Raw genomic sequence first — 22,483 nt, 5'->3', positions numbered from 1 at the left:
GCCGAAACGTCGTGAGAATTTAATTTTATTATGTTAAATTTTTATTATTTTATTATTTCCCTTTTACGTGACTTTACCGAAAGAACCAAGAAGATGAATCCCTGCAGTCACGAAAGCTTTAAATCGAATTCTCGCATTCCCAACTGTTGAGCAACATGCGTGCGGTGAAATCTCAGATTATAAAGTGAATCTCTCTCTGAGCTGCGGTTTTCTGGAGGTAAAAAAAATGAGTGGTCTGCCTGGCTTTGATAGTTCACGTGGTTGTCAAATTTTGCAATGCTGTGTTTATAAAGTCCGCTAAAATGCATTTATGTATGAATCCTCAATTTTTCACATTACTTATTTAGATATGTTCGTAGCTTAAGGGTCAGTGGTGGTGCTATCCCATTGAGAGCCCAGAGCAGAAAAAATGTTTCTGCCCGCCTACTCTTTTCAATTTACAAACTCCTAAATGAGATGACAAACGGGATGTAAATGTCGTGAAATGAATGAGGCGTAGATAAGAGACAAATGTCGTGAAATCAGAGAATATAGCCGCCGACAAGATACAGAGGTGAACTTGTTGTGCTCATCTTTCCCGAATACAGGGCCCCTCTCGCTGCGTGGGGCCATACGTTTGTTCTCATATCGCTGGCGTTGCCGCTGTCCGCAGCCAACATACACCCTCAGGGTATATCTGCTCTCATTCCCCCTTCGCAACGTCCTCAGCTCTCTGGAATTGTTCTTTGCCAACTCGTCGGGAGGCCGGCTGTGCTGCAACGACACGGCGCGCTCGCCCAAGCCTCTGCGCAGCCTCCCCTCCACTCCGCTCGTGGCCTCCTCGCCGGTGCGGAGCCGCCACTCGCCGCTGGGCACCGTGCCGACCATCGGCAGCGGCGGCGGCGGCTTCCAGGCGCTCGACTTGTCCCTGGCTGGCGCAGCCGACTCTCACGGCGCAGTCGCGGTGCCTCCAGCCTCCGTGCCCTCGCCGGCACATGCACCGTCGCCTTTGGATCTCACCACGGTGGGCATCTTGGAGGAGGGAAGCGGGGACAAAGGCCCAGTGGAGGCAGAGAGCCTCCTCAAGAAGAGCTTCAGACACGGTTAGTGGATGAGATGGTGAGGAGGTTGGGGGTGGGGTGGGGTGGGTTGGGTTGGGGGCGGTGTTACGATGGACGTCCCAGTACCTGGCTCTCCCTGGAATCTAAACAAGAGTTTTGGGAGTCAGCGTGTCTGTCTTACAGCCTTGCCCAATTCAAGAAATATGGTACCGGAACTCTGCAAATTATTAAATGCACTTTTCCCCACGGAATTTTTAAGCAAAAGTTGGGGCTGTGTCTAATAATTCAGTCGGTGTGTGTGTGTGAGCTGATTTGTGTAATGGCTTGCCATGTTACGGAGCTATAGAAGTTGTCGTCATTATTTGTTGACTTCGGGCGCAATGTTGGTGTGCGTCGTTCTTTCCACTGTTTGGTGATTAGAGGATACATGAACTCTCATTAAAACATCTTCAATCGTGCTGTATGTTGCTGACCGCTTTGAATTTTGGGTCTTTAGTGACTGAGCTCACTAACTGTGATGCTTTGAAATTTAATGAACCAGTGGTGTACATTCTACACTGCTATGGCAGGGACCGATTTATCCGTGGGGCATCTGCTGTTTTGTGTGTGTGTGGATAGTTAAGGGCCTATAGTTGTAATGTGGTAATGATGGGGCTGACATACCAAGAAACACATCACTGGGTTCTGAAATGTCTTTCTTGGACTGCATAATGGCTCAATGTTGGCAGGGAGAGTGATGCCAACTGTCCGATAAAAAATATATTAATAATAATGATTAATTATGGTATGTACATTCTTGATTTGTATGTACAATATACTTTTGCACAAGTTAGCTTAGGCAAATCATCTCAACGCCGATGACACTTTTAGCTTTAAAAATTATCGCATTCTCTTTCTGTGGTGAATTTTTATTTTGTGAATGGAAATTATTATACGTGTGGGAAATTTAAACACATTAATGTGTGGCTGTTTAATTCTGTCTGAATACACATTTAAGTAAAACAAACGTCTACATTACAGCATACATATATCAACATCTTAATCCTTCCCATGTGGTTACGTCTCATTTTAATTCGTGCCTTGTGTGCGTTTATGTCATGTGAGTGTCAGTGCGTGCTTATGGGTACGTATGTGTGATCTCGTGTGTGTGTGTGTGCACTGCGTGGGGTGTGAAGCGATGAGTGCGGGGCTGTTGGGACGACCTGGAGTAGAATTAAGCGACACTGCCAAAGCTGCAGAGTCTCCCACGAGATCCCCAGTGAGCCCACGACACCTGTACTGCCTCTCAGCAGGTGAGACACCACGGCATCTCTACTGCCTCTCGGCAGGTGAGACACCACGGCACCTGCACTGCCTCTCAGCAGGTGAAACACCACGGCATCTCTACTGCCTCTCGGCAGGTGAGACACCACGGCACCTGCACTGCCTCTCAGCAGGTGAGACACCACGGCATCTCTACTGCCTCTGGGCAGGTGAGACACCACGACACCTGTACTGCCTCTCAGCAGGTGAGACACCACGGCATCTCTACTGTCTCTCGGCAGGTGAGACACCACGGCACCTGCACTGCCTCTCGGCAGGTGAGACACCACGGCACCTGTACTGCCTCTCGGCAGGTGAGATACCACGACACCTGTACTGCCTCTCGGCAGGTAAGATACCACGACACCTGTACTGTCTCTGGGCAGGTGAGACACCACGGCACCTGTACTGCCTCTCGGCAGGTGAGACACCACGGCACCTGTACTGCCTCTCGGCAGGTGAGACACCACGGCACCTGTACTGCCTCTCGGCAGGTGAGACACCACGGCACCTGCACTGCCTCTCAGCAGGTGAGACACCACGGCATCTCTACTGCCTCTGGGCAGGTGAGACACCACGACACCTGTACTGCCTCTCAGCAGGTGAGACACCACGGCATCTCTACTGTCTCTCGGCAGGTGAGACACCACGGCACCTGCACTGCCTCTCGGCAGGTGAGACACCACGGCACCTGTACTGCCTCTCGGCAGGTGAGATACCACGACACCTGTACTGCCTCTCGGCAGGTAAGATACCACGACACCTGTACTGTCTCTGGGCAGGTGAGACACCACGGCACCTGTACTGCCTCTCGGCAGGTGAGACACCACGGCACCTGTACTGCCTCTCGGCAGGTGAGACACCACGGCACCTGTACTGCCTCTCGGCAGGTGAGATACCACGACACCTGTACTGCCTCTCAGCAGGTGAGACACCGCGGCACCTGTACTGTCTCTGGGCATGTGAGACACCACGGCACCTGTACTGCCTCTCGGCAGGTGAGACACCACGACACCTGTACTGTCTCTGGGCAGGTGAGATACCACGACACCTGTACTGCCTCTCAGCAGGTGAGACACCGCGGCACCTGTACTGTCTCTGGGCAGGTGAGACACCACGGCACCTGTACTGCCTCTCGGCAGGTGAGACACCACGGCACCTGTACTGCCTCTCGGCAGGTGAGATACAACGACACCTGTACTGTCTCTGGGCAGGTGAGATACCACAGCACCTGTACTGTCTCTGGGCAGGTGAGACACCACGGCACTCCCATGCACCTGCTGGATATTCATTCATGGCAAATGTACCAGTGACACACTAGATGTGAGACACACCGTAGAGATACACTTAAGGTGCAGCCCTGCAATGTCTGTGCTCTCACCACTGCTGTCAGAAGGGCCTCGGCTAGAGGGAGCTTGAGAGAGCCCCTGCAGTGGGTATTTGGCCTTCTCTTCCACACTGGCCAGACGTGTTGGAGGAAGAGTTGGGCAGTACACACACATTACCCTCCTGCACGTGTCGGCTGCGTTGTTCAGATATGTAAAAAAATAAACGTTAATATTAAATAGAGTGACGTGAGAGGATGAACTATTTTTCATTCCTAGTAGTGTCCGAATCATCTTATAAATCCTTAATTTGTTAGTGCATAATTTAATGGAATTAACTTGTTCGATAACAAGCTGTTCGATCACAGTAAAGCGCACAATCTACACCTGTAAGGAAATCAATCATTGCTCAGTAATCCATGTATCAATATGGTCTGGGCATGAATTCCTATACATTATTAGAGGTGGTGCTGATTTACATTGTCTTACTCGTTCCCTCTGCACTGCATAAACATGCAGGCACATCCAATATCTCAGTAGGTCACTTTTACCACTGATGCCGCTGTGGGGGATTCAAATAAATTGAACCAAACAGTCTGCATGCAATAAAGATGCAACAGCATATATATTACTGACACATCAAGCTTCATGCATTTTGATATCAAGTTCTAAAGTGCAATAAATCAAACACCCTGAGCCCACCAAATATGTCATTGATATGCGTTTTGTGTGAACTGTTAGCATATAGGAATTGGCCATAATAATACAAATACAGTAGAATTATGATCAAGTTCTACTTATACAGCCTACATACTTATCCAGGAGGATCCTGTTTGAGGTTGTGTGGTCAATTCCTTGTTGAGTGTGGAAGGAACATGAATGATGCCTGCATGTGGGTATTTCCCGCATGTGCAGATCTCTTTGAGATCCATCAACCAAATATTCAAAGCATTGCAATTGCTTATGCACCAGCACATCCAGCAGAGAGCAGAAACCGTCAACAAATATTGTTTCTATTTTTTCATGCTCCCTCTATTGTCAGTGTGTGTTAATGAAGGCTACATTTAAAGTAAACACTATTTAATTCGCAAACAGATAATGCCTCTCTGTCAAAGCCTGTTGGCTCGCCTTAATCTATTTAGTCAACAGCCAACCCTGTCTTAAAAGCACTGCATTTCTAGCCACATCCAGGAAATAGCGACAAACATGAAACAAATTGTCTCTTTTATTCATACTTCCTGTTAGAAGCTAAAAGGTAACGGTGCAGCCCTGAAATGTCTTGCTCATGCCACTGCTGGCAAAATACCCTCTAGAGTCCCCTCTCGAGGGCATTTGCCCTCCTCGTCCACACCGGCCAGTCGTCATGCGCGATGACCTATTCAAAGTGAGCAGAAAAACTCTCCGATCCATGCTTTACTGAAGAGCACAGCATTGCAACGACGTCACGAGCAGGGCAGTCACGTGAGCCAACTGTGTCAGTGGCGGGGAAGACGATGGGGGCCCGGCGGACGGTCTCCGAAGAGGCCCGGCGCGTTGACAGGAAGGAGCTTGTGGCCCCTCTCGTTCAGCGGCGGCCACGTTCCTCGCCCGCGGGGTGCCGGGCCTCGGCGTTCCGTAACGGACGGCCCCTTCCCCTCCCACCTGCCCCGCTCCCACATGCCCCACGCCGCAGACATCTCGCTGCTGCACCTGAACAGCGGCGTGGCGGGCTCGGGCGTGGTGGCGGCCAGCTCGCGCGAGGTCGACAACCACCTGCGCTCCGTGACGGCCGTGTCCGCTTTCGCCATCGCCACGGCCGGCGCCAACCACGGCAGCCCGGCCCACGACGGCCTCGCGGGACCCCCCACGCACGAGGAGCGCCTGCGCAGGCACTCGCTCAACGGTGCTCGACAACAGCAGCAAAAATAAATCAAATGAATCACCCACCCACCCACCGTCTCTCACTCTCGCCCCCGTTGGTAAAAGTCACGGGCTCGGTGTTAGCGGCGGCGGCGGTGGCTTCGTAGCGATGGACAGCTTCAGGTTAACCGGGAGCCAGCTCAGTTCACCATTCATCGTCGTCATCATCATCCACGATCAATCTGTTGCCGGATGAAGGCGTCCACGAGCAAATGCCATCATCGCTCATAATCGCGCAATGTAAATAATCCACCTTGCACCTGCACGCGAGCTGATTTCATCGCTCCATCTCTATTCGGTGGTCGTTCTCGCGAGCACATTCTATTCCTTCTATTCCTTCCCCGCCAGTCCGTCAATCTTCTTCACCACGGGCCATCATCCCTTCGAGTGACATCTACTGCCCAAGCGCCCTTACTTTTCTCAACAGTTTTAATTAAGCCCTTCAAGTAATGCTTTTAAAATTGCATGAGCCGTGACCAATAACTCTAATGTTATGAGTGGTGATAAAAAAAAAGTGTAAATGTGGAATATTGCTGATCAAAATGTCAAGATAATGAGATATGAAATTGCCCAAACTAATGAGATTTTCGATTATCATCTTTTGTGTGCACTACTCATCATGTATAATTGTTTACATGGTGTTCATGAAGACCATTTAAACTTGGAAGTGATACTTTTAATTGACAAAAGGATAATGTCCATCTCTAAAAACCAGTTCACCCATTGGCTAGCCTTTCTATAGTTTATACCAAGAGAAAATACATACCTGCAGAGCTTCATTACTCACAGAATTTGTTCCGAGTCATTGTTAAGACTGGAGTGGTCACGTGACGAGTAGCCACAGCCATAAGCCCCAGGCATACTGGATGTGCTGTGCCGTGTACAAATATATTTTGTATGGATCACTGACATAGACAGGTCCAGCTGACATTAATCGCCATATACCTGGCAAATAATACTACTCATTAGCAATGCCAAGCATCCAAGGCTTCAACCCTCACTTTCTGTTTGGTGGAAGAAAAGAAAAAAACCCTATTTTTAATGTATTCAGTCAATGTCGGTATAGTCACTGAAGGATCATCACATTTCATATGCACGCCACGTAACAGCAGCACTGGGGGTCACCATCAGTCATTGTGGGTTTTTTAAATTCCTGAGAGACCCAATAATCCTCACAAAAAAACTTGAATACCTTTGTCAGTAAACACTGCCTTAAAAAGAAAATATATATATAATAGTCAACATTTGGGGCAATGGTCCTTCATAGCACAATTATGCTTAAAATCACCATCTTAATTATCCAATTGCCACATTTATAAGGACTCACACCAACACGGTATGACTACTAAGTGGTGTGCCATCGTGTAAAATGTGCAACAGCCCATTGCATGGACGGACATGCGGGTGTTTATTTAACAGACCAGCAAACCTTGGACAAGGAGTTTGCGATCCGACGGGCTGCCAAGAATCGTGTCTTGAATGTGATGCGTCACTGGGTTTTCAAGCATTCGCAGGTTTGTGAAGCACTGCTCGAAATGATGAAAGTCACGAAACAGAGATGTTCCATATCCTCCAGATTATAAGATGCACCCCCCCCCCGCTCCCATCTTTTAAAGTGAAATTGGGGGAGGGGGGTCGAATCGTTTAATCCGGTTGGTGAATGTGTATGAACAGATTTGTTTAACTTCCCGGATACCAGGTACAAGTTTGGAGTTTGGGATCTGTCTTTTCGGAGCGTATTATGACAATCACAATAGCATGGCCAGTTGTTCATGATTATGTTATATACTCTTAATGAATATTTCCAATATTAATATTGCATAAATATTTGCTGTTTTTGTTAGGTCATAGTTTGAACAACATCAACATCATTACTGGTTTTTTTTAAGTGTTATTTATTCAGACCAGACACCATATGGATGACTGGCCCACATGGTTTATTTTTTCCTCACAGGTATCGAACTATATGCCTCACGTGTTTTGCCACATTTTGCCATGGTCATTAACAGATAAGCTAGTCACACAATGTAAAAAATGGATATGGCTGCTCTAAAAAATATTTTTACAATTTTTATTTCAAGTATGTAATTTTTCATTTTTATTGAAAGCTGTAATACAAATTATATGCAATGAGATTAATGTCGACCGAGGCTTTTTAAATGTGCTGCATTGGATCTAATGGATTTATTAACCACTGCTAGCCATCAATAAGGCAGACACACTCCATTTGTTTACTTTGCAAAAAATAGCGTTCAACTGTTTCAATTAAACCCTCCAATCCGTCGCCAAGAAGGCATTCCATGCTGCACGATCTTGCAGTGGCTAAATATGACCACCACTTACCGCATTCATCTCAAAATCTTCACATTTAAAAAATAAATAAATGCTTCACTGTGCCACATATCATACTTGGAGCAGTGCGCGGAGTTTATAAATTACTTTACAACATCATTCCCCTTTTACAGCAACTAAGGTAATGTATTACCCCCCTCCCCGTCGCAGTGTACGGTACAAATGAAACACCGAACAAATCGCCATCATTTACCACCTCAATAATGTCCCTTCCCTCGAGCAATAAAACACTGGCATTGCGCTCGAGACATCATTTCTATTTAACGTCAATTGAAAGAGGCAGAGACCATTGCTAGTTATATTCCAATATACGACCGAATGTGTATAGATAAATATCCTGCCGCTGCTGCTGCTGCATTGGTAGAAGAATGGTGCCTCGCACAATGTAGTTTATTTTTAGATTCAAGGCAAGCCATTGCATTTTTCCTCTCTCTTTTAGGATTTTGAATTGGATAGTAAACTGAAAGCCACGGTGATTGGATTTCTAGAGGACATAATGCGTGATCCAGAGCTGTTGCTTCAGGAGAGAAAAGCCGCAAACAACATTCTAAGGTCAGAACCGAGGGCGGTATTGTTCTCAGCTGCGACGCAACGCATTCTTGACATTCAAAAGAGCGTTTGCTTGTATTTGCTGCTTCATGTTTAATTCGCGGTTTTCATTTTAAAGCTGCCACTGCTGTCGTGTGCAGGGCCCTAATGACAGAAGAGGCAGACGACGGTCAGCTGACTCTGGAGAAAGTCTCACTCACGGTTAGTGTGCATGTGCATTCCCTCTATTAACTGCCATTCCATCAGTCATACACAGACTGGCACCACTCTGCTCTCATCTCCACTTAATATGGCACCGGCAATAAAAGGACTTTTTCTGCTTGTTTGAAAGCCAGGGCAGTATTTCCTCACCGTTAATGTTTAAGGTGCAGCCCGTCAATTGCTTACTTACACCACTGCTGGTGGAAGTACCTTCGCTATGAGAACTCTCTATCAAGCCCTTCGAGTAAATATTTGGCATTCTCTACCACACTGGCCATATTGTCTTCGAAGAGGTCAGAATACCCATATTTTAACCCACAGTATAATCTGTATTTTACTTACATTTGTGGGTTTTGTTCTACAAAACACAAATCAAAATGAGTTTAAATGTAATATAATGGCTTGTTATAGCGATGAAATTAACCATTAGGTGTAACTGAATGTGATTAAATTGTACCTTCATTAGAGAACACATTTACAAGCCACTGCGTATGATCTCACACAATTAGGAAAGTCAGCACACCGTAATAACAGTCTGAAATGACCTGCATCTGTAATATGTCCCATGCAGCAGCAAGTTAATTGGCTTATTGTGTCATTCGTATAGAATACACCATGCATATAATCGTAAATATGGAATTGATCATTATCTTTGAAAAGTCAGCATGTATTAAGATATGAATATTCTCAAACAAGATATAAGACTCAAGACTGAGACAATGATTGATCACCAGTGTCTTGTTTTTCTCTCTTGCTCTATCGTTATGCTATTGTGGCCCAGCTGATGGAGTAAGAAAACTGTGTCTTGTGTGTACTCGCTGTTCGATCTGCATTGATAAAAATCATTCTGTTACCATCAGTACTGTACCCTTTAAATACGGTGTTGTTTCTTGTTTGTGCAACCGGGTAAAACAAGTGCAAATGCATAATAACATATATTCTTAGAAATGAGTTTCCCGATCAACTTTGAAATGAGCGGAAGGCTAATACAGATTCATGTAGGTCTGTCGGCACATTTAGTTAATCAAAGACGCTAATACCCACCAAGTGTCGGAAGAAGAAAAAATATTTGAAAGGAATTAAAAAATAATGTTTAAGAATGCACACTAATCCAATGAAATAAAACCATAACACTCGGGGCTTTATGACATGTGTTCAAGGTATACGCCTCAACAAGTAGCGTGTCTGCTATTCACAGGGGAGTACGTTTTGCAATTTTCAGAATGAGGAGATGAAGCCAGAACAGTTTGAATATCTGTCCGTGCTGGAGCTGGCCGAACAGCTGACTCTTCTGGACTTTCTCGTATTCAGAAGCATCCCGTACCAGTGAGTGCAATTGTTGTTGTTGTGCAGCACACCAGGGTTTCAGTCTGATGCTCAAAGCTGAAGAGCAATCAAAGTGAAGGGATCAGGCAAGGGCTGCGTTGTTATGGAATGTGAATTTCTGTTTCAACATTTACCGCACAGGCATTATTTATATGAGTGTTTACCACGTGCCTCTGTTGAGAGACAGTTAGATTCACACCTTTGAATACCACCGAGACTGATTTAACAGTTGCCTTTCCAATCGACTCCCTTGGGTTCCCAGAGATCATCGCAGCTGTGTGCGCGCGCACTGGATGTGTATTTATGAATTAATTATCCCTCCCATCGCACGGGTCACAGGGGGTTCATGTGAGGTGGTTCAAAAGTGGTGCCTAATTTTATATTTTAGTTACGTTTGCATCGTGTGCCTTGCGGTGTTTATCGAGTCAAGATGATCGTAACTATTAAGCAAACACATTGTTTGATGACACTGCGTTGGCAGTGAACGAACTCAAATAATAGCGCCTTTTTCATTCACGCTGCCGTAAAAGGATTGTGGCTATGCCAGTTAAAGTTTCGAGGCAATAACCATCCACAGCACATTGAGAAGCCAGAGAGGGTACATTAGAAGTAGCTGTGTGATGCAAACATGCCTTTTGTTCGTGTGCCCACCTAAATGTGTCGCTCTTGTGCTTGCAAAATGGAAATGGGCTGCGTGCCCAGTGGCTGCTTCCGATGTTAATTGCATTAACTGTAATGAAGGCGGTGACAGGGCCTGTCAGATGGAGGCATTCTGAGTTCGTGCCCTGCATCTGATGTGTCCAGAGATAAAACACACTATTAATGTAATCTATTAATGTTGTGCCCTACGATCAATATACGTACAGTGTTGCAATCACTAAAACAAAGCTGGCGGTCTGACGTGGTTTCCTGCTGGGTTAGTGAGGCTTAAACTTCAAAATCAATAAGTAATAATAATTCATTTGTTACAGACTCCCGCATTTTTTTACAATTGATTTTTGCCTACTACTTAAAGGTGCGCAAATACCGCCCTAACTCCTTGGCACACATCCTTTTTGCACCATTGCATCCTTGCTCTGTGACACATGGCCCTGGCGACAGGGCCAGCGCAGGCCCCCATTTACATCATCGGTTGACCCCTTGCCTGTCGAAAAGCGGCAATGAATCAAGGGATGAAACACTGCCCTTTCAATTCCCCCACCCTACCGACACAGCGTCGGATGTTTTGACATTTTGTCAATGTGCAAACCCATGTTATTTGAGGAGGAGGAAATGTCACATGTGGAAAATTACATGCGAAATGCGTGTCGTCTCAGGGAGTTTTTAGACCGTGGATGGATGAAATCTGACAAAAACGAACGTGCGCCTAAAATCATGAGGACAAGCAAGCACTTTAATGAGGTAATGGCACGAGGGAGCGGCACGTGATCACCTTAAGCTTGGGGCATGCAGCTTAATGGAGACAAAGATATTTTAAAAATATTTTCAAAAAGTAAGCAGAAAAATCCTACTCGCGTATAAAGAATAAAGAAACTACGGGTACTTGCGTGTGTGTTTGCTAACGTGTTGTCATTGCACGTGGATATTGTATGCATTGCACTCTGTTGTTTATAACGGTTTCATTTGACACGCAAAACGTGGAAATAAAAGGGTTTTTTTAATATCCAATTTGCAGAACGAGACAGGCCTCGGTCAAAAAAGCTGCTCTGAATCACATTTCAACGTGAATGCACCACCTTGTACAAATCCCAAGATTAATAAATACATTAATTTAAATAATACATTTAAAAGTAAAGGCATCCACGTTGGTAATTTTCAGGGCAAGGGAAACAAATAATAAAAAACAATCTGGAGGCGATTGAATCTTTGATGGTGGTCTCAGTCTGGTGCACCCCAAGTCTAACAAAGACTCAATTTTCCGCACAGATGAGCAACTTGGTGGCCTGGGAGATTGCAAGCCGAATGGATGTGGGGGCCCGAGCCGCTGCCATCGACAAGTGGGTGGCAGTGGCCGACATCTGTCGCTGTTTGCACAGCTATAACACGGTGCTGCAGATCACATCCGCACTCAACCGCAGTGCCGTCTACCGGCTCAAGAAAACCTGGGCCCGTGTATCCAAGCAGGTAATATCCACGGGAGACCTCCCGATAAGACTTCTACGACTAGCTGACATTTGATTTCGTTAATCGTTTGCATCACATGGTTTCTCTGTAAATATTTGTAATGAGTCAAAGGGTTGCTTGATCAGAGTAGGCATCGGAGCGTTGAATCACTTGGGTTCAGGTATTGTGAACCACCGTCCTTTTTATGCCGTTCCAAATGAATTTGGAACAATATTAATGTTTAATTTCAGACAAAGGCGCTTATCGACAAGCTCCAGAAAATAGTTTCATCTGAAGGGCGATTTAAGAATCTCCGAGAGACACTGAAAAGGTCAGTGGAGTGAAGGTCACAGCACAACAAAATTTACCTCCCACAGCTTATTGCCCAGTCTGTCTAAAAATGTTTTGTCTTTTGTTCTGCCATTATAAGCAGCTATTATTCTCAATTATAAATCAGACTTTATTACCTGTCATCATTTTATACAGTATCCAGAGACACCTACGCTTCTGAAGCAATATAAAACTGCCGTACCGTTGATCAGACGCAGTCACAATTAATTACTACACAATCTCGAAATAACGAAGCATCTAAACGCCACCGTATCCCAAGATTGCGCTAAAACACTGCGACATGCGCATTATTCATGGGGGGGGGGGGGGGGGGGAAGAAGACGAACGCATACACTTTCCTAATACGTGGCGTGCCCTGTGCAGCTGTGACCCACCTTGCGTGCCCTACGTGGGTATGTACCTGACGGACCTGGCCTTCATTGAGGAGGGAACACCAAACTTCACGGAGGAAGGACTCGTCAATTTCTCAAAAATGAGAATGGTTGGTGCTCACCGTGCATGTCGCCTGTTTTTGCTCGCGGTCACTGCTCACCAACAGCTGACGTGTGGGCTGAGGGTGCCCATGCTGTTACACTCTCATACCAGTGAGGGGCAATGTAGTCTAGTAATTTTTTTATATTTCTCTGTATCATGGAAAACAATTACAATACTGCAGGCAACTGCACCTTACCAAATGTTTCACTCGCTAGAGGATTAAATCCACGTGTTTTACATTCTAAGTTCGTTATATATACATATTTCCGAGCTAGTTTTCAAATACATTAATATGTACATTTCAATGTGTGTTTGTGAGTGTATTAAAAACCAGTGGTGGCCAAACCACAGCTCACAAGCCACATGAGTCCATGAGCCCAGACCAGATATTTTTTACGTGTCAGCGAGTTCTAATTTATTTAAATGACCAAAAAGAGTGAATTGTGTGAAATTAGTGGGTTGTCAAATAATTTACTCGTATAAGTTGTATAAATGCATCGATATGACTAACGTTTTGTGACTTAACGCAGTGCCAATTTTCTGCTGTCGCCCATGGAATACGTGTGATTCCTGAGCAGTTCTAGTTTGCTCGATAGAGACAGAGATAGTTAACATGTTTTCAATTAATCTCTATTTGAAACAGGACACATCTGTGGAAGCGAGAGCAGCACGTAGCACTCATGTAGGGCAGCTGAGCCAGGCATGAGTACTCGTGGAACACTCCCATAGATTTCTAAGTTCAAACCTACAGAGCCAACCAGCACGAGAAAACCAGCTAAGTGACCACCATACAGTGAGGGAAAAAAGTATTTGATCCCCTGCTGATTTTGTACGTTTGCCCACTGACAAAGAAATGATCAGTCTATAATTTTAATGGTAGGTTTATTTGAACAGTGAGAGGCAGAATAACAACAACAAAATCCAGAAAAATGCATGTTAAAAATGTTATAAATTGATTTGCATTTTAATTAGGGAAATAAGTATTTGACCCCCTCTCAATCAGACAGATTTCTGGCACCCAGGTGTCTTTTATACAGGTAACGAGCTGAGATTAGGAGCACACTCTTTAAGGGAGTGCTCCTAATCTCAGCTTGTTACCTGTATAAAAGACACCTGTTCACAGAAGCAATCACTAAATCAGATTCCAAACTCTCCACCATGGCCAAGACCAAAGAGCTCTCCAAGGATGTCAGGGACAAGATTTTAGACCTACACAAGGCTGGAATGAGCTCCAAGACCATCGCCAAGCAGCTTGGTGAGAAGGTGACAACAGTTGGTGAGATTATTCGCAAATGGAAGAAACACAAAATAACTGTCAATCTCCCTTGGCCTGGGGCTCTATGCAAGATCTCACCTCGTGGAGTTGCAATGATCATGAGAACGGTGAGGAATCAGCCAAGAACTACACGGGAGGATCTTGTCAATGATCTCAAGGCAGCTGGGACCATAGTCACCAAGAAAACAGTTGGTAACACACTACGCTGTGAAGGACTGAAATCTTGCAGCGCCCGCAAGGTCCCCCTGCTCAAGAAAGCACATATACATGCCCGTCTGAAGTTTGCCAATGAACATCTGAATGATTCAGAGGACAACTGGGTGAAAGTGTTGTGGTCAGATGAGACCAAAATGGAGCTCTTTGGCATCAACTCAACTCGCCGTCTTTGGAGGAGGAGGAATGCTGCCTATGACCTCAAGAACACCATCCCCACCGTCAAACATGGAGGTGGAAACATTATGCTTTGGGGGTGTTTTTCTGCTAAGGGGACAGGACAACTTCACCGCATCAAAGGGACGATGGACAGGGCCATGTACCTGTCAAATCTTGGGTGAGAACCTCCTTCCCGCAGCCAGGGCATTAAAAATGGGTCGTGGATGGGTATTCCAGCATGACAATGACCCAAAACACACGGCCAAGGCAAGAAAGAAGTGGCTCAAGAAGAAGCACATTAAGGTCTTGGAGTGGCCTAGCCAGTCTCCAGACCTTAATCCCATAGAAAATCTGTGGAGGGAGTTGAAGGTTCGAGTTGCCAAACGTCAGCCTCGAAACCTTAATTACTTGGAGAAGATCTGCAAAGAGGAGGTAGACAAAATCCCTCCTGAGATGTGTGCAAACCTGGTGGCCAACTACAAGAAACGTCTGACCTCTGTGATTGCCAACAAGGGTTTTGCCACTAAGTACTAAGTCATGTTTTGCAGAGGGGTCAATACTTATTTCCCTCATTAAAATGCAAATCAATTTATAACATTTTTGACATGCATTTTTCTGGATTTTGTTGTTGTTATTCTGTCTCTCACTGTTCAAATAAACCTACCATTAAAATGATAGACTGATCATTTCTTTGTCAGTGGGCAAACGTACAAAATCAGCAGGGGATCAAATACTTTTTTTCCCTCACTGTACGTGACCACCCCGTATAACTCATTCAGCATCTTGTGGCCCTTTACCCTATGCAGGAGTTGGCATGTGGCTCGTAGGGTCAGGAAGTTTGGCTACTCCTGATAGATGCTATATCTTCATTTGTTTATGCTTCCTCGTTATAAAAAAATGTCACCTTTCACATTGCAGATTTCGCATATAATTAGAGAGATACGGCAGTTCCAGACAAGTTGCTACAACATCGAACCCCAAACAAGAGTAAGAATGAACTTTACCCGTTGCATTACCAAACACCGCAGTCACAAACAGCACACACATGTCATAGAGCAGTTGGCACAGTTGTTTGTGCACTGCACGAGGAACCCAGCAACCCAAGTTCAATTCCCAGCCACAGATAATGTCAGTGGCAAGCGATATCTGAACCGGTTCAGGGTGTCCGCTTTATCAATTTGCACTGACCGGTGTGGTGAAATATGATAAAAACAAATAATAATGACCAAAAGAGTGCAGGGGAAGCCTTCATCCAGCCTTGAGATAGAAATGGCATCACTGGTGATGATGATTATTATATATATTATATTAGGATCTTCCACAGTGTCATGGTTAGCACATTGGGCTTGCAATCCAGAGGTTGCTGATTTGATCTCCTGGCGTGGCAGTTGAAATAATGGGCACGTTTTTGTTTAATCCCCCCGCTTCTGTCGATAAATCGGTTCACCGCAGTCGATCGGCAGATCGCGTGTGGTTGCGTTAAATGTGGGCACTCTTAACTCTTCCAAAATATCTGGCAGCGTAGAAGAGTAGGCCAATGTACCCTCTGAAGCAGCTCTCCCGAGCTCATTCTGCGAGCAGTGGCGTCAGCGAGAAATTGCAGGGCTGCACCTTAAGCTATATTGCATATAAGATATATGTGAATGTAATTTCTTGTAGTTTAGAATTTAAAGCGTTTTAAATGTATAAAAATCCCTTCATTTAAATTACGTTTTGGAGGTTGATGTTGGTGCATTGCAGCAGTGGTGGTGCTAGGCTCAAGCAAAGAATGCAGAAGCTTCGGGCTCCAAACACCTCAAGGGGCCCCAGATTTATAACAAGAAAAATTATGGGTGCATCAAATATCAGCTCAAATTCAAATGCTCACAAATATAACAAGCTAATTACCATAAAAACCTAATTAATCTCTCTGAACTCTATCTTGCCGACATCTCTCTTCCCTGATCTCTCAGTGGATCTCGAATGTTGTCTCCGTTCCTCTTATCTCGCTACATTCGTATCTCGTGTCTTTATCTCGATTGTCATCTCACTGGAATTTTATAAATTGAAAGATGGGGGGGCCACCCTCTGAAATTATTCCGGCTCCCCCCCCCCCCCCCCACTGAGACTACACCACCACTGCATTGCAAGTACTGCTGTACATTATATTGGTTCTTTCGGTAAACTCACGTAGAAGGGAAATAATAAAATAATAAAAACAAAACATAAAAAAATGAAATCCTCACGACGTACGTGTTCCAACGCGAGTGCACTGCGTGCGTGTGTGCGGCTTGCTGTAGGTGACACGCTTCCTGCTGGACCGGGCGCACGTGTGCGACGACGACAGTTTGTACGCGCTGTCCCTGCAAATCGAACCCAGGCTGCCCACATGACTATACCGGTGCATGATGAGCCAAGTCAGTTGAACGCTCTTCTGACACAGAGCACACGGACGAGGCCAGTTGGGTTGGGGGGGGGGGCTTGGGAGGGAAGGCGGGGCCTCGCCTCCGCTCGATTACCCTGCATGATTTGAGGGAATCGGATGTTTGCACGGACCAGCGAGGTGTCTAAGAGAGTCTTCGACGGAGGTGACTGCTCGGAGTGGCAGAGGTTGCAAGCGAACGCGGAATAAAAATGTGTCTGGCGGCAGTCATGTCTCTTGTGCCAGAAATTTAAACTGGAGCTTGCCACAAGTGGGACTTTTTTTGTAACTGAGGCTTTAATATGCAGCAAAACAAGTTTTTGCTAATGCATAGTGTTTAAGCATGCCTGCCTCACATCAACCATTAAGTCCAGAATGGAGATTAATTTTTGTACAGAGGTGGCATTATCAGTACCTTGAGGCATAGGAAGCGCATGTGAATGGCATTTTATTCAAAAATGCATGAATATGCCTTTTTTTCTCAATCCTTCTGATTTAACAACAAAAATGCATTACAATATTCATACACCATTTAATTTAATGGAATGTGAATATAAATGTACATATAATTTAGTTAGCATGTGCAAAAATTACAGGAATTGTATCGTTGCTTATTCGGCTACAGAGGATAATATAAATGTGGCCTTAATTTAAAACGCACGCAAATTCTAAAATAGCTACACAACATGGAAATGAACGTTATTGTTGGGAAATGCAGATGCTTGGGCTTGCATGCCCTGGGGCGAGTGGGGGGGGGGTGGTGGCCGCGGCGTATTTCCCAGTATTCATGCATGGGCTCGCACCGCCAGTTGTTTCTGCGGCTCAGCACGGCACGAGCGCTGTTGACCCGTGGTCTCTCTCAGCGCTCGCACCAGGGATGACCACACACCCGAGTCGCGACGCGGAAACGATGCTCGCACTCACTCGCACGCAGGCTCGGACGCGCGCGCACCAAAGGCGTGCTTGCTTTGTTCGTCAACCCTTGGCCTGATTGACGTTGCACTATGATGTCCTGTTTATTTATTGGTTGTGTTAAACGGCACAAACCTGCATGATGTTTCTTTTTTAAAAACAAAAATCTTTTTAACACTATTCTTAATTACTAAACATACTGATTGTTATTGAGACTTGTGTACGATTTACGATTTTAGGTGATGCATCGACGACACATTGAGAACATACCTTTGGCTTTGATGGTTTCTGTTCTGGATTCTGTGAGATTGGTAACTCATATGCATATGTACAATGTTGAAATGTAATAATGGTTATTACATAAAGTGCAAGAAAGCACGTTACACCTTGGTGTTTGTTTTTCATAAAAGGCAGCTTATGTGCAGCCAATAATTTGTATTTTTCTCACTCATGACAAACTCCTTCCACTAAATCCTCTCTGAGAACATGCAATCAATCCCTATGGCCTGGCTAAGGTGTCGTTCGTGATAGCTGCCCTTTGTTCTTCAAACGATTAAAAATAGCAGCCTCCTTTCGTCCAAGCAGAACATAGCACTCTTCCATGATGTCTGACCAGTGTGGAAGAGTAGGCAACACTACATTCGAGAGCGTGTGCTTTCTAGCGCCTTATAGTGGAGGCCATTCTGCCCGCAGCGGTATGAACAAATCATTGCCAGACTTCAACTTTTGCATCTTATATTTTATTGTAGGTTCCATTTAGCCTACATATTTTATGCATGATATACAATGAAAGGATTTAATTCCTGAACGAAGCACTGACCGCAACTTTGATTAATTGTGTTCAGTGAAATCAGTCGTGAGATTTAACCGGGAAATGTTGCGCCCAATGAGTGTGAGCCACATTTGAACGAACGTACGTTGTGCAACACGATCAGTACTCATATTTACCTCTTCTGGCTTCAAAGCTGTAGAGAACATGTGAGTATAAACGACGTATTATTATGTTGTATGTACATTAACATAGGTTTCCTAGGCGTTGGAATGGTGTACGTTATTTTACATGAGGTACCAAAAACATTTATTCAAATGAAAATGGATTTCATGGGTTTGAGGGGGGGAAAAACTCCGTGGGTTATTAATGAGATACCGCTCATTTGGCTGCATATTCTTAACTGCAAAGGAAGATGATAAAACTGCTACATTATAAGATGTCAAAAACCAGTAGATCATACTTTTATTACTTCCTCTGTAACTGTTAACAAGAAAAAAAATCATCTAACTTTTTCCAAACATCAAATTCCTTTAGAATTCGGAGATATTCAGGTTGAACATTTTGGCATGACTTTAGCATGAATTGAAAAAAATACTTTTATTAAATGTAAGGAAGGCAAAGTGGTATTAAAATATATATTTTTTACAAATGATCATTTCTTACACTAAGGATCTCCACACTGCGAGGGATACTGTGCACTGCTTCAAGTCAGTCTAATAATTCAGATATTTTTTCTTAAAACCTTTACTTCGTTGTGGTGATGGAAGAAGACATTCTCTCTGGTGGTGCGGAGCAAGCAATCAGCTGGTCAAGTGTGAGAATGTGTCTTTGCATACCATTTTATATACGTAAAAAGTAAAATGTACAGTACTTTCATAGAAGGAATAGAGTATGCACATGTACAGCCAATCCACTGCTAGATTTGAAATCCACTGCTAGATTTGAGCCTCCGTGCTGTGGAGAGAATAGGTGAGGTTTCAGCCCATGGCCTTTTTCATTACAGAGATCTGCCTGAAACATAATATATATTTAACAGTGTTATGAATAAACGTGTTGATTTATTTAGTCATGTGTTGCTCGTATACACAACTGCCAAAGCAGTATCAAAATAGATGTTTTGTGTCACATATGGCTTTGTGGTGGGCACATGGGTTGCACGTACGAATACCAGCCCATGACAGAAACCATTCGATACAGCTGCCTGTAAACAGAGTATTTCTCTGCAGGTTCACAGTTGTCCCATGCTTGGCACGTGTGGAGATAGGCTGATTTCGTTGAGCATAATTGAAGCACAGTTGAAAAGCAGCGTTGGTCTTACTCATCAGCAATGCACAAGCGTACTCAGATATTGTACGTACTACAGTCTAGTGGGCTCACAATTGGCTTGTTTTGGGGGATTCGAAGACCATAAAAATGGTCCCCTATGAGGAGGCAACTTTACCCGAAGTCATTTTGATCACTGGGGTTCTAAGCGCCTCTTTATTTTACCTTACTGTAAGTTATTTAAGTATAAACATGACATTATGGCTGTTAACGACACGCATTAATCTACGTGTTAATATATAATGTTCTTTATTAGTATATAGTCATGAGAAATTATCTGAGCAGTGTTTTCCATTAATATTGGAAAAAAATGGAAATTAAGATAAACTCCGATTTATTAAAGTCAAGTTCACATTTATTTAAACCTTAAATAAATAAACAACTACAGCACATAATGCATCTCATAATAGTGTAATAACCAGCAACGTTCACAATGTAGAATGACTTGTATGTTATATTTTCCTTATGATTGTGTGCAGTTGGTAAGGGAAACCATATCTGCAGCGAAAAATACGGATGATGTTGAAGGCTTTACACGGCTCTCCCAATGTGCATAGTTGGTGTACAATCGGCAGTACACACTATCTTTAAACGGTTCGTCAATCATGTGCATGGCAATTAACAGTTAAGCATGGGTAATGCAAAATCATACACAGCCATCTCTAGATTACCTGATATAATGGAGACAACGGGTGGCCCGAATAAAACAAAAACCTGAGCGATGAAAAACATGTAGAAAACGAATATTGATTGTTTACTTACTTAAAATTAGAGTTTACTTTCCGACACGTCTGCGGTTGTACTCATTAAACACAAAGCGCTTGCCACAAATGAATCACAATACATTGTTGATCTCGTCAAGGAGCAAAAACCATTACACAAACTCCGATCATCCTCGCAGTGGCTTGTGGGTGATCGCCATGGAACAAAGACTGTCACCGCATCTCGCGCTGTCAGATGCGCTACTGCGGCCGTCTGGAACGCTCTTCCTTCCGACATTAGGAAGCCACTGGAGCTGTGCCCTTGTACATCTACACTGAAAACTCATTTAGTTGTTGTCAATCCCCCTGCACATCCGATGAGCACGGTTGGCTACGTATGGTGCGAAAGAAATTCAACATACATACATGCGAGCAGTCACTGACCCATAACGAGTCAGGAGTAACTAATTATGAAACCGGCGTATGCCCAAATCTTCCCACAGATAATCCAAAATTAACTGTACCCACAACAAGCAGGTGTTGGGTGCACTCATACACAATATAATTGCAACCCAAATTGGATGTATCATTAAAAAAAATGAATAGGTTTTCATCCAAGTTCGGTGAATATTTCATGTATATTTAAGTGTTTAGTGTTAATCCATGCATTGCAACAATTCCATAAAAAGCATTATCTGATTAATGCCTAATCACCCCTCTTGGAAGCAGCGCTCGACTGAATAAAATTTGCACGTCTATGATTTTTTATGTGCTTAGTTAGCAAGGCGTTATTAAACCCGGGGTTTAATTATTCAAGGAGGCATGATCATGTATAATGCTGTGCATAAAACATCTTCATTCTTAGGCTTAACGAAATACGCAGTTTGGTCCGAAGGCACATTGATGTAATATCCATCTCATGGCAGTTTAGGAGTTGTTTCTTCCTTGCTGATTACATATTCATCTGATCATGTCTGTTCCACATGATTACTGCACTTGAGCTTGAAGTGTGGAGACTGTGGAGGAGCACATCGATGCTGAAATCGGCACGTGCCTTTTCTCGCCTCGATGTAGCACGAGTCGGCAACTGGGCTGCGATTCACGAAGCATTCACTCAAAAATGCAAGCCTCATTTTAGCATTGTACGCTTCACTGATTTTGCCGATTGTTATTAATTATTAAGAGTTTTTTTTTAAACGATTGGCTTAGATTTTGCACGACTCCCTCCTTGTTCTCCCCTATATACAATCGTGTATCGTGTTCTCTCCGCAGTATGTTAACGGAGTGGTCCACTCAACGAAAATTGGATACCACCTGGCCAGAAAATTCGCTGCTGCCTGGCTTTGAGGCAGTCACCCAGGAAACCTCTTAGCGGGATGCGAGAGTGGGTTACGCGTGGCTACAGGGGAGGTATTCGCCTAGCATTGCCCAAGGCAATGTTTTTGCTGTTGGTGAAATGTGAGGTTGTGAGTCCGCCCTGTGCTATAGCGAGCGACCCCCCCCCCCCTATTCCATTGTTCTCAATATACCGTCGACGGCTGTTGGTTGAGTGCCTAGAACTGGAAAAATGGGATATATATACACACGGGGCTGGCTGGGTATAGCAGCCAGATAGTGTGGTACAAAGGGGAATGGGCGCATGGCGTGCTGGATATTAAAGGAATGAGAGGTAGCATTCAGGGAAGTGTCTAATTGTGGGACACGTGAAAACGATGAGGGCGCGGGGGTTAAACCGAAGAGTAAAGTAGGGGAACGTCATTCCGCTATTTAAGGCCGGTGGCAATATTATCCAGCTCCAATGACT

General features: G+C 44.5%; 1 protein-coding gene across 3 annotated transcripts in view; it reads left to right on the top strand.

The window, feature by feature from the left end:
- The window catches only part of LOC133343832 (ras-specific guanine nucleotide-releasing factor 2-like), a 74,703-nt gene extending 56,437 nt beyond the window's left edge, over positions 1-18,266 (top strand). Inside the window, exons 15-27 of one of the 3 annotated variants that reach the window (XM_061553731.1) lie at positions 709-1,082; positions 2,216-2,332; positions 5,340-5,549; positions 6,986-7,080; positions 8,358-8,470; positions 8,608-8,668; positions 9,891-9,994; positions 11,311-11,395; positions 11,921-12,118; positions 12,349-12,428; positions 12,812-12,929; positions 15,489-15,557; positions 16,850-18,266. In XM_061553731.1, coding sequence (XP_061409715.1) covers positions 709-1,082; positions 2,216-2,332; positions 5,340-5,549; positions 6,986-7,080; positions 8,358-8,470; positions 8,608-8,668; positions 9,891-9,994; positions 11,311-11,395; positions 11,921-12,118; positions 12,349-12,428; positions 12,812-12,929; positions 15,489-15,557; positions 16,850-16,942 — 1,717 coding nt within the window. In that variant the 3' untranslated portion in view covers positions 16,943-18,266. Of the gene's footprint in view, positions 1-708; positions 1,083-2,215; positions 2,333-5,339; positions 5,550-6,985; positions 7,081-8,357; positions 8,471-8,607; positions 8,669-9,866; positions 9,995-11,310; positions 11,396-11,920; positions 12,119-12,348; positions 12,429-12,811; positions 12,930-15,488; positions 15,558-16,849 lie in introns of all 3 variants that reach the window. The other 2 variants (XM_061553730.1, XM_061553733.1) reach the window with 2 other exon arrangements.
- The last annotated feature ends 4,217 nt before the right edge of the window (positions 18,267-22,483 follow it).

Source organism: Lethenteron reissneri, chromosome 18 (assembly GCF_015708825.2).
Source record: "Lethenteron reissneri isolate LAM-NWPU_2019-01 chromosome 18, ASM1570882v1, whole genome shotgun sequence".
Classification (NCBI taxonomy): domain Eukaryota; kingdom Metazoa; phylum Chordata; class Hyperoartia; order Petromyzontiformes; family Petromyzontidae; genus Lethenteron; species Lethenteron reissneri.
The sequence above is the reverse complement of the archived record's forward strand: the minus strand, read 5'-3'. Positions and strand labels throughout refer to the sequence as shown.